Source organism: Humulus lupulus, chromosome 1 (assembly GCF_963169125.1).
Source record: "Humulus lupulus chromosome 1, drHumLupu1.1, whole genome shotgun sequence".
Taxonomy (NCBI): domain Eukaryota; kingdom Viridiplantae; phylum Streptophyta; class Magnoliopsida; order Rosales; family Cannabaceae; genus Humulus; species Humulus lupulus.
The window spans coordinates 112788802-112802304 of record NC_084793.1 but is presented as its reverse complement, the minus strand read 5'-3'; the positions used below and the strand labels follow the sequence as shown (position 1 = coordinate 112802304).

The 13503-nt window shown below is 35.7% G+C and overlaps 1 protein-coding gene across 1 annotated transcript; it reads left to right on the top strand.

The window, feature by feature from the left end:
• The first annotated feature begins 11162 nt into the window (after nucleotides 1–11162).
• On the top strand, nucleotides 11163–11759 carry LOC133819869 (uncharacterized). Its single transcript, XM_062253246.1, has one exon. It carries the CDS (start codon nucleotides 11163–11165, stop codon nucleotides 11757–11759), a length of 597 nt encoding a protein of 198 aa, XP_062109230.1.
• Nucleotides 11760–13503: the final 1744 nt, after the last annotated feature.

Here is a 13503-nt window from a genome sequence, read left to right as displayed (position 1 = left end):
CAGACCCTGATCCTGCACTCTCTCTGATGTCTTCGCCTGCATCGAGGCACACTGGGAAACTCCTCCAGTTGTCTCCCCCACCCTAACAGCCATTGAAAGCCCCGCGTGCCATCCTATCTAAGCCAGGAGGAACAAAAGAATTTGGGGCCTTTCTCTTCAGTTCACTGGGGCCACTACCCCAGCTAGATCAAGTAAAAGGAGGCACCATCCTCTAACCATCGTGCCTAGCGACACCATCTCTCCAAATCTGATCTTTGGCCCCCTCAACTGTAAGGGCCTTCTCCACTACCTGTGCATAAGTGGTAGTTCCAGGATCTAGGGTTGTCTTGATGTCACGGGTGATCATCATGTTAAATCCTCGCACAAATTGATCCCTCTGTGCCATGTCAGAAGGCACCAAATCTGACGCGAAACCGGTCAAACTTTAAAGCATACTCAGTTACCGTCATCCGTTTCTGGTTAGTGAACTCATCAACCTCTGCAACTCGAAATGCGACACTGTAATACTTCTCATTTAAAATGTTTCTGAATTCTTCCCAAGTCATGACTGCCACATTCCTTCTCTGAGACACAACATCCCACCAGATGCGGGCATCTTCTCTTAACATGTAGCTGGCACAGGCTACTCTCTCATTCCCTTCCACCCTCATGGAATCCATGTTGGAAGAAATCATGTTCATCCACTGCTCTGCCCGCAATGGGTCTGGGCCACCCTCAATTATGGGGAGGATGCTGCTTCTTGAACCTCTCATACAGAGGTTCCCACCTATTTTCCATAGCAGGCTAGGCTGGCATTGGTGCCACAACCTGTGGAACCTGTAACCCAATGCCTTAAGGAGGGGCCTGTTGCCTCAACTGTCGAAGCTTTTCCTCTGTTCGATGAAGTCTAGCTTCCATCTCAGAAAAGAACTATTGCCAATTTGGTGGGGTAGGTGGAGGGTCCTGATCCTGATTGTCATCCTCGGCCCTAATATAGCGGAGTCTAATTAATCACCGAGGCATTACTGCAGTATGCCTACAATCAATGATGCCATACATCAGGCATGATAACAACATCCAAAACCACCTCCCAATCTCATCAATCAACCACAACCAGCAAGTCAACACATCACACATAGCATATAACAATCAGGGGGCCATGCCCTAACATCATGCATATAACAACACATTCATCATGCTTTATCTATAAATTCAGGCAAACAGGGCACTTAAACAAGCAATTAAGCATATATTTAATTAAACACCAACCAACCCTGAGTAGAGCTTGTCACTGGCAGTGAGCGTACATGTTCGGCTGATCTCGAGGAACCATAAACCTTGACACGCTCTCATACCATGTTGTAATGCCTTACTTCCCTAGATTCGTTACTATGTGAGCTAAAATTGGCCATTAGCTCGCTAATTGAGGTTTTAGGTTAAAAGTGTGTCTAAATTGAAATAAAACTTGTTTAATTACATTAATTATAAAATTTTGGGCATTCATTGACATCATAAAAATTTGTACAGTTGGGATCCCAAAATACTGTTTAGAAAATATACTGCAACTCAAAATATAATTAGGTCGACCTAAGCGACAAAGCAGTTCGTCACAAAATTCTTCCTAAAACAACCCTGGCCATGGCAGCCAGGTAGGCCGAACATGTACCCGTCGCTCCACGCTCTCCGTACTCATGGTTGGTTGACCTTTCCTTTGCCTTTACCTGCACCATAGAGCACCTGTGAGCCGAAGCCCAACAAGAACTCAACATATATCACATAACATAACAATCCACAATATACAACAAAATAGCCAATAGGCTAAACACAAAGCGGCCTATGCCGATGCTGGTGCTTTACCAGGCCCTGGGTTCGTGGTCTTCATCAAGCAGGTGGATTCAGCACCCTAGTCGTACCCCGATTCCTGTCATTCTCGACCTTCGCCGTTCTCGGCCTCCACCATTCCCGGCCTTCACCATTCACTCACAACCATGCATAACTTAGCATAATAATCACAGATATCAACACATATATTAAGCATAAAGAATAGGGTCGCATCCTGAAACACCAACAATAGGGTCGTGCCCTGCTCTACGGGTACAACAATTTTCTTACCTTTGTCTCGAGCTGATAAGCCAATGTGATCACGAGCATAGTCCCTTATCTAAGCCTCATTGAAAACCTAATTACAACACATTTAAAATAAACATACATCAAATCTTGAACCAATAAATAACTTCGAAATATTAATCTAGCCTCCGGACCCTTGGTCCTACTAAATCGGGTAGTAAAATCCTTTCTGAGCCTTAACATTCGAGTTCCCGAACAAAAAACCTCTGCTTCCATTTCTTTCCATTTAGGGCTGCGACATTCCCTCTAGGGCTGTGACCGTTACTATTCAGAGGCCAAAGCCCTCCCTACTGGAGGACATGAGCGGCGGCTCGGCACTGTGGCACCTGGGTAAATTTAGAGGCTCCCCCAACCTCTTCAAGCACACGGGCCGCGGCGCTTGAAGAACAAGGTCGCAGCTCGGGCCCCAGAAACCCAAAAATCTACCATTTCCAATGTTTTCCCCAGAGCTTAAATCAACAGTTCTCACCCAAAATGTCATTCAAACCCAGAATTAATTCCATATCTCCTATCCATACAGCCTAAAATCCTAATAAACCCATAAACGATTCCATAATCCTCACCAACACTCAAAGTCAAACTTAAAGCTTTATTCTCATGCAACTTCCAATCCATGGTAGAATTCAACAGAAAGGATTAAGTTTAGGGTCTTACCTCTGAGATGTGTTCAACTTTGAGCTAATCCCCAAGCATAACAAGTCTAATCTTCGATCTTTTAGCCTAGAATTCTCAAAGCTACACCAAAAATATCCAAGCATCATAGAAAGGGAGAGAGAGCCGAATGTCAGAGAGAGAGAGAGAGAGAGCTGAGAACTCCTGCTTTTCTTCCAAGTGATTCTAGAGTTCTAGCTGCTCAAGTGCTTAAGTCTATCCCTTAGCCAAAAATTCCAAAATACCCTTAAGTCAATCTTAAACCTATAGTGCCACCAAGGGAAATTCCGTCAATTTCCACATCCTGCTAAGTCCTCGAATGTTCCTATAAATCCCCATTTTAATCCTGACATGCTCAAATAATTGCTAAATTAGTACCTGCTAGCTGGTAAATCCTGAACACCAACTGTGTTCCAAAATACCCCTAGGCTCCTCCCGAGCCGTGTATTCGACCTCATTGTGACTATATAGCTATTCCCCTCCCTAGGACTACCTCAGATCGTGCATCACAAATATATCACCACACCCTCGTGGTCTCAATCACAATACACACATATATCATATTTATGCCTTCAACGGGCTAATATTACAAATATGCCCCTGATAAACCAAATGAGCCCACGTGCATATTTAATTCACCTAAACATGCATTTCTAATCACATAATCATTAAATTCACATATTAGCATAATAAAATCAATTATTTCCCTCCCGAAATGCTAATCAAGGCCCTAAGTCCTATTAGCAAATTTGGGGCGCTACAATATCCCTTGCCTATCTTCATTGAAAAACAGCTGAGTGGTTTGTACTAAAAAATTGTCCTTAAATCCAAATATATACAAAGTAAGTGGCTCAACACATATATGAATTTTTATAATAAATTCATATTCCATTGTGTATCTTACCTTAATTCTTATGATGTACAGAGAATGCCTTCAATAAATTACAATCATAAATCTTCAAAAAGACTTTCCCACATGGTTTCAAATTAAGGTTAATGATCTAAATTAGACATTTTATCAAAGTCCAATGCAATATCCATCTTATTGTGCTTTTTTTTTAGTGTGTGTTACATATATAGATGTGTCGTCTGCGACAAGTAGAGTCACCTAAGTGTAAGAATGAATTATTTACTATAACCAACGTGTAGAATCAAAATTCTCACTCGTACCCTGCTTGCATCATCAACGATGTGAATTTTTTGGTGCATAGTTGTGACAATAGACGTACCACTAAAAACAACAGACTTCCGGTACTAGTAACATATAGTTTCACTTTTTATGGCCAACTTGGACAATATTGTAGAGTTATGTTATTTGAATGGTTATTCGGTAGTAATGTTTCGTTGTAAACACTGATGTATGCGAAATGTGAATGAGAATAACATCACTAGTATCATGGTTAATTCTAAATGATACAAGAACAATCAATTTTTTTCTCGCCATTCAAGCAAAATAAGTTTTATATTTAGAAGATCCTTCAAGAAACCAAAATTGGAGGGTGGAAGAGGAAGTTAATCATTGAAAGATCTGAGATCATCCAAGTATCGATGATGATAACAAGGTTGATGTGGTGCATGATAGTAATTCATCAAATTTTGTACTCACTGTCGAATTAGGAGACACTGAGGCTATGACTTTCAACCGACCTAGTCAAACCAGCATAATTAGTAAAACCTCTCGACCAGTTTCAGATGATGATGATGATGATGATTTCATTAATGATGATGAATATGATGACATTAATGAAGATGATATAGAAAGTAAAAATAATGATGTAGCAATCACCGAGGGTGATAAATAATACTTTGTAACTTTATATTTCAATCTTATTTTAACTTTATATTTTTTTTTACTTTAATGTGTATGTTTACATTTCAGTACTTTCAAATCAATATTAATCCAATGTTTAACTTTTAATATAATTTCATTACCATTATTTAATTTTTTATTTTAATGCAATAAATACATAAACTATAAAGATATGTCTGCTGCTATTGCTCGTTTTCATGACGGTGATGAGTGATCCTCATTAAGATCATTCGTGGGTAATTACTATTAGGAATTGTGCCCTTGAAAGCATATGTGTTGGACAATGTTTTATGAAATAAATAATTAAGTTGAATATTTTCATATATTGATTGTGTTATTATTATGATTTGAATAATATTATATGAATATCAGAAAAAATCTCAAATTCGTTACTGTGACTAGAATCTTGTAATGGTACGAGAGGATTAAGATTGTATGGAACGAATTTAAATAGTTCACAGTAAAACAAAGTTATATGAAATCTTTAGATTAAATACTGTAACTGTGGTTCACTAGAATTATGAATACATGTAATCTAGATCCGGATTACTGATGTAGTAGGACATCTTAGTAGAGGTACTTTGTATAATATGGTTATACATGAACTGGACCCAATATGTTATTAATACTTAACTGAATGTCGTTTTGTTTTATAAGTATTAATTAAACATATCAATAAGATGATCACATACAAATTGATCTTAATCCTAAAGTTATTATGAACTCATGTTTATGTCATTTGAGTCCTATGATTCACTCGTTATGGTTTGTCAAAATGATTAAGGTGAAAACTTTTGTTTTGGGAACTCATTGATGTGAATGGTTGGGGACATAATATACAGATATGGAATCTATACCTTTCCGAGAGGAATAGAATAATGGTTCTCTTAAAGGTTAGCTTTTGGATCAAGAAGATTATAGAGCTCAAATTCATAAATCAATTTATGAATTAACCTTCACTAGTAAAGTTAATAGTACTTAAGGAAACAAGAAATAGTTAAAGAGGTAAAACGACGATCTTATCCCTACTTTAATTATTAACCATTAATAGAAGAATGAATTGTATGTAATGATTTAATCGATGGATGCTTTTCATATTTAAAATGCACTCAATTAATAAATGTCTATGAATGCAAGAGTGCAATCTCAAATTTTTAGTGGAAGAATATTGAGATTAATAAATTAAGGTTATTATATTAAAGAATTTTAATTAATAATCTAAATTTATTGGAGCTTGAAAATATAGGTCCATAGGTCCCTGAAATGGCTATATCAACACTATTCTAGGTAAGAGTTGAAATCGGAAAAAATCAAGGAAATGGCACATTTGGAAGAAATTTGTTCTTCAAGGTCAAATATGTAATTGAGATAAATTAATTAATTAATATATTAATTTTTAAATTAATTAATTAAATTTTTTAAATTAATAATTTAATTATAATTAAATTTTCAAAAAATATCTTTTAAATAATTAGAATAATTAATTTTTAATTACTTTGTTTTATTTGTTTAAATAATGTTAAAAGATAATTCAGATAATTCAAAATTGTTTCAATTAGTTTGTAATTTATTCATTAATTAAAATATTAATCTGATAAGATTAGTTATCAATTTTAGATATTTTTTAATAAATAAATAAAGTTGGTTAAGACACATGCCTTGAAAATAGCATGTGTTACACGCCAATCACAGTGCTTGCAGTGTGACTGACTTATAATAATATTCAAGAATGGGTTTTGGATATTTTTATTTATTTATTTAATTTAATATTTGTTTTATAATTTGAATTTATTACTCTTTTATAAATCTATCTGATAGAAAATGGTTTCAAAAGATTCAAGAGAATTCAAAGCTTTCATAGAGAGAAAAATAGATATCATATTATATTCTCTATCCCGAAAATTGTCTCAAACATGAAAAATTCTAAGATCTCATGTGTTAAGAATATCTTGAGAATCACTATAATTCTCACCATAACTTTATGTGCCCACTCGCGTCTTGAGGTGTAGAGATACATCTTGGAAGATCTTGGTCTGAGTATTTTGAAGGCTGCTTAAGGATAGGTTGTTCGTAGGATGTACAAAAAGATAGCGAGGAATCTTGATAGTTATACAACTGGTAAATTCCTTATCTTTTTCTATATCATTGATTAATGTACACATGCTAATGGATCATGTTATTTAAAGATTTCTTAAATAAAAAAATTTGAAAGCCCTGGACCCACCACTCCGTGCATTCCGCTGCGCACATAGTAAACCAGTTTCCAACAATTGGTACCAAAGCTGCCATTAATCTCTGCATACATTAATTGATGGGTGGCTAAAATATCGATTCTTATATTATTGTAATATGTGATGAATGGATGGATGTATGTTCAATGAATATTTGGTTCTTAAGGGTCGTTAATTATATGGTATTTTGGGTTTAAGAATTATTCTTAATTTTCTAGATCTTTAAAATGTAAGTCGTTTGGGGCATAGGATTTTTGTAATTTACTTTTTCTGCAATTTTATATTATGTAAAAATTCTTCTTGAGCCCCAAGTCGCATGGCCCCGAGCCACTCGGCCAATAGCTGAGCAACACTCTAAGCCGCCACGCCAGCCCCGCACATACTAGGCTGGCTGTAATGACCCAAAATCACTAATAAGGCTTAAGGTCCTTGATTAGCGTGCCGAGAGGGCATAATTGATTTATCTTTGATTTAATGCATGATTATGTGATAATCATGCTTATATGATTATATGGGTATGTGAAATGCATGCTTATGAGTATTAATATGCATGTGGGCCATGTTTAGCTTATAGGGGCATATTTGTAATTTTTAGCCCGTTGAGGGCATAAATGTGATTACTGATGATAAATTGTTGAGACCACATTATTATGTGGATATATTTGCAGCATATGGCTCGAGAGGGTCCTAGTGAGTGGTTTGGCGAAATAGTCACATCGGGGATTTATACTCGGCTCGGAGGGAGCCTGGGGGTATTTTCGGGAATTTAGGAGATATATTGGAAATTACTAGACATTGAGAAAATAATTGGTGATTAATTGGATGACGGGATTTAAGTGATAAATATTAGGAACACTCGAGGAATTAGTAGGAATTGGGAATAAATGACTAGTATACCCCTAGATTAAGTTATATGCTAGTTTTGTTTTGGGAGGGTAAAAAGGTCATTTCCTAAGACTAGGGATATATTCAGTTTTTCCTTAGAATAAAGCAGAAGGTTGGGGAAATTATTGAAGAAGGAAAATATCACAGAAAGCTCTCTCTCTCTCTCTCCCTCACGATTTATGCTCTCTCTTTTTCAAGTTGGATATGGAAGCTTAAGATCAAAGGGGTGCTTAAACTAGGCTCGAGCTGGGGAAATCTTTGAAGAAAACTTAAGGAATTGGGAAGGAATTTAGCTGGGTGTGGAGCTGGAAGTTCTGAGGAGGAAACTGCTATATTGAGGTAAGAATTTAGACTTTCAATTCTAATTTTCTGCTGGGTTGTTTAGGTAAGTTTGGATTCTTGAACTTGAATTGGATGATGGAATTAGATCAAGTTCTTGGAATGTTAATAACTGATGGATTTGATTGGTGACTTCAAGTTTATTGTTAAGGTTTTGAGGATTAAGATAGGTGGTTTATTCTTTAAATTCATAGCTTGATTGATGATTGAAAAGGGGAAAGATGTTGGGTAAAAATCTGGGTTGTTTGAGTGTTCTTGGCTAGGAGAAAGAGGAGAAGAACCCAAGTTTTCTTTGGGTTCGCAGGGCACATCGTGACCCGGCCTAGGGGTGCCGCGACGCGTGTGGCCTTCTAGTCATGGGAGCTCTCTAACTTGGGGGCGCGCCGTGACTTGCTTGGCCAAGTCACGACCCGCCTCCCCTTTTGCTTGGAAGGTTGCTCTCTGACTTGGGGCAAGTCGCGACTTGCTAAGACAAGTCGCGACTTGCTAAGACAAGTCGCGACTTGCCTGGAAGTTTTGAGTTTAGAGGTGATCTAAGTATTGCTAGGGCTCAGGGGTTCAAACCTAGGGGCTTGGGATAATTTCTACTACCCGGTTTAGTAGAAATTGAGGACCCAGAGGCTACTTTTATTCCCTAGGTATTTTATTTCTGATTGGAAGTTGATAGATTTCAACGACTCTTGTGACTAGGTTTGTCGCCGAGGCTCGAGGCTAGTGATCGAGCTCGGAATTAGTTCAACTTCTCCACTTGGAATCAAAGGTAAGAAAACTGCACCCGGTTGTGTGGCTATGTTGGGACTAAGAGTTCCCTATACTTGTATGCAATATTGTATGATGGTATTATGCCATGTGAGCATGAAATAAATGGCCTAAGAGTGCCAGAATTAATATTTGCACACAGGATGCGGCTCGACTACTGGTAGCTGAGGTTAATTATATAATCATTGAGCTCGGCCTAAGTGAGCCAGAGTCAATGGGATAAACAAAGGGTGCGACCTAAGGGCGTTGACCCTGGATATTGTATGATATGTTTACTATTGTTAATCTGATGATTGTGGCATGTTGATTATCTGAATGATAGATTGTTGGTTTGTTGACTGATATCACTAATTATGTGAACAATGTGGTCTGTTAAGTATCTGATTGATGATTTATAATCTATTTGATTACTATTATTTGCTATGTTATGTATATGGTTTTCTTGCTGGGCCTTTGCTCACGGGTGCTACGTGGTGCAGGTAAAGGCAAGGGTAAGCTGGACCAACCCTGATTTGGAGAGCTCTAGGGGCGGAATGTACATAGTCAGTTGCTCGGTCGCCACGGCCGAGGGATGATACAGGGACAAGAAACCCTAAAATACCTATTTTGCCATTAGAATGGCTTGTAGTTATACATAACCTTTGGAAATTTTGTAAACTGCTATTTAACCCTATTTTTGGGATCCTCTGTATCAAACACTTATTTAAATGAATTTGATATTTTATGACCAAAATCTTTAAACCCTAGTTCAATAATGGTTTTAGTGACACATTTTCAGCTAAATGACTTGATTAGCAAGTCTTGCACCTTTATAAACACACAGTGTAACGGTCTTGGTTACCCAGGGCGTTACACTGACATTCCCAGTAGAGCCCGCGCGCACACCCCTGGCGCTCTCTGAGCCTCTGCGCCTGGCACCTGTTGCACAATCGAGCCTCCTTGTGAACGCCACCCCAAGGCAGCCATGCCCCTGCCGTACCACACCTAGCCGCCACAATTTGGGTTTTTCCAAATCCTAATTGACACCATGTTTTCCATTAGGTTTTCATAAAGCCCATAAAAATTGTTTATTTTGAATTACTTGTTTTATGTCCAAAATCAAATTGGGCCTAATAACTTGTTGGCTTTTAAAACCCAAGTTTAATTATTCTTTAAATTAGTTTAAGATAATTAAAGTTATTTTAATTCAAAATTAAAATTGATAAAAGTCAAAGTAGATCAAGATTACTTTGAAGGCCTAAATAATGAAGATATATGATCTTCTTTAGGCCTTAGAGAGTATTTACATTTTTGTTGTATATTTTACAAGTGTTGTAATTTTATCAAGAATTACCCAAGATACCCTGCCCGCATTTATTTATTTATTAGTACTTATTTATTTAAATGTTTGAATGTATTAAATGTGTTTAATAGCATGTCATGCATTATAACATGTTATACATGTTACCCACAAAATATTTAATTAAAGCATGCATCTCATACGAGTAGCAACATGTTTTGATTAGGAACATCCTATTTTATTATATGCTTTTTTTTATGAATCATATAATTAATCTAGTACAAGGTGGTAAATTGATTTTAAGTGTTAATTTCAAACCTATTTGATAATTAATTTTATTAGATAGGAAAATGATATTCTTAGTAATTAGAGCATCTATAGACTAGATAGTTTAAGGGCCTATTTAGTAAGTTTATTAAATTTTATTTTATAACTAAAATCTTAATGGGATTAGTAATTATTATAATATCATTTGGTAAATTAATTGAATTAATTTAATTTATTAAAAAGCATAGGATGTTTTGAGAAAACACATATTCTAAAATAGTGAGTGGGATAAGGAGATGTAACAATAACTCGTATGGTCTCTATTATTAGTTAACACTGATGTTTAATGGAATAGGCCTTGAGGCGCCTTTTTTTGCGTCCCCCTAAGGAAGGTTTCTGACTGTGTTATTGTTCAAGGTTAACTTTGTTATTTTTTAAGAATATGACTGAATTATGTATTTAAAGTTTGACTGCACTCTTGAGCTAAGTCATTAATCTAAAATAATGGGTTACACTCACAAATATTGACTAGGATTTCGAGCGGACTAGTTAATCTTGACCAAATAAGCGATTGTTCATAAGTCAAAAGAGAAAATAGTAGATTTTAAGCTTTCACTTATGAATTTGAGAAGTGTCTCAAAATTAATTTGAAATTAGTCTGGGCTACCCTAAGGCTAGTCCTTTAATTGTCAAATTAATTTATCTTTGATTAGTAATAATTATTTTTATGTGTTATTTAAATTGTTGCATTCATGCATCATATTTACTATTCCGAAATAATTGATATTCATTATATGTGCTAAGTTCATTATTTCATTTATTTATTTCAGCAATAATGTCTAGCTCAAACCATGTTACTGCTTTACTTGCAAATGAGAAACTTACTGGTGATAATTTTATGAAATGGAAATCAAACATGAACATTGTGTTGATTTTTGAGAACTACAAGTTTTTCTTTACTGAGGAATGTCCTGAGGTCCATGTTGTCACTACTCCCAAAATTGCTTGGGAGAACTATGATGCTTGGATTATGTCCAAAAATAAGGCTAAATGCTACATGCTTGCTAGTATGTGGGATGTACTCAGAAAGAATCTTGAAGACATGGAAACTACATATGAGATATGGGAGTCTCTTCAAGCCATGTTTGGACTGTTGTCCGATCAATGCAGACATGAGGATACTAGAGCCTATATGAACATGAGAATGAAGAAAGGAGTTTCTGTTAGAGAACATGTTTTAAACATGATCAATACCATGCATGATGTAGAAGTTCATGGAGCAACTATTGATGAGAGAACTCAAGTTAGCCTGATACTTGAATCACTCACACTAGCTTTTTCCACATTAACTACCAGCTATGTTATGAACAAGTTGGAGTATAATATGACTCAACTGTTAAATGAGTTGCAGACTTCTAAAATCACTCAATAAGAGTAATACAAAATTAGAAGAAGCAAATGTTGATGATTCTAAACTTTCCTCTTCTAAAGAGAAAAATAAGAAGAGAAAGAAATCCAATGAAAGGAACAATGACAAACAAGAAAATAAGCATAAAAATGTCATCTAAAGGCTAGGAGAACAATGAGCATAAGGATAAAAAAACTTCCAAGAAAAAGCAACCCAAGAGGACATGCTTTCATCGTGGAGTTGAGGGCCATTGGAAGAGAATTTGTCTTAAGTATCTCTCAGACCAAAAAGAGAAGAAGAAAGGTAAATTTGTGATTGAGTTTTTATAGTGTTTTAGATAGTTGTTTTAGGAAATTTTTTAGCTTATTTAGTTATGTTTGTGCAATATGACGCTTTTGTTGCCTACGTTTGATAACATTTCAGGATTTATGGAAAAATTGATAAATGATCATGTTTTGCCTCGAAAAGATATGATTTGGTGAAAAAAAAAGGACATTTGAGTCGCGACACTGCGATTTGACAGAGATGCCAAAATTTTGAGAAGTTGAGGGTGGCGGCGCTACCTATCTGAGTCGCGATGCCATTAGTTGGAGAACTAGGGCCACAACACACATGCAATGGAGTCATGGTGCTTGTTGAGACGAGGTGATTTCAATTCCTAGACGGGTCACGGTGCCTTAGACTGTCAGAGTGTGAATTAGGGCATTTTACGCAAGGGCAAAAGTGGAATTTCATTTTCAGAACACAAACAACTATATAAGAAACATTATGACAATTTTTTTAAGGGGAAACCCTAAGGAGAGACTTAAGAAAACACTCTTTGGAGGAAAAAGCTTTGAGATCAACTAGTTTCTATCATTGTTCCTCTTCTTCTTCTTCTTCTTCTTCTTCTTCTGTTTCTTCTTCTCTTCTTCTTCTTCTTCTTCTTCTTCTTCTTCTTCTTCTTCTTCTTCTTCTTCTTCTTCTTTTACTTTCTCTTGTAGTGATGTTTATATTTAGTTTGATGGATTTAACTATGTTTAGCATGAACTAATTTCTTATTTAGGATGTCAATGGATTCTTCTTGAAACCATATGATTATCTAATGAAGTTCTTATGAATTTCCTATCAATATTGTGAATTATTTGTTTTGTGTTTAATGCTTGTGATTAATTGGCCACTAATTTCATCATTTATATGATTTTAACCTGAGATCTGAGAAGTGAATGATAAATATGCTATAGTCAAATAATCATAGATTTATATTGGATGAGAGTACTTGTATGATTTGTGTAGCTTAGGGATTACGTGTTTAATGCCTACAGTATGTTAATTTACCACAGAGATGTAGGAGATTTGCTTATTGTAGAGAGTTATAAGTCCTAGTAAGAATATAATTTACAATTGTAATCCGCTATCACAATAGTGACAGGAATTCTTAAATTCACATTAGAGAGGCATAGGTGGATAGTTGATGAAGTTAATAACCCTAATTCTTATTCCATTGAATTAATATTTTAGTATTGAGTTCTATATTATTTTGGTTTATTGTTTTATTTTGTTTAGTTTTATTAAAGTCTATATTCATTATCTGTAAAAATAATTAAAAATAAAGATTGATTCTTTGTAATTAATAACAATCCTCATGGGAATGATACTCTACTTACTACTTTATTACTTGTTACGATTGCGTATACTTGCGTACATAATTTCCACAACAAGTTTTTGGTGTCGTTGTCGGGGATTATATTATTAATATCAACATAATTGAATTTTATTCTAACTTAGT

Coding starts and splice junctions, on each gene's coding strand:
- LOC133819869 (XM_062253246.1), top strand. CDS start 11,163: ATGTCTAGCTCAAACCATGTTACTGCTTTACTTGCAAATGAGAAACTT.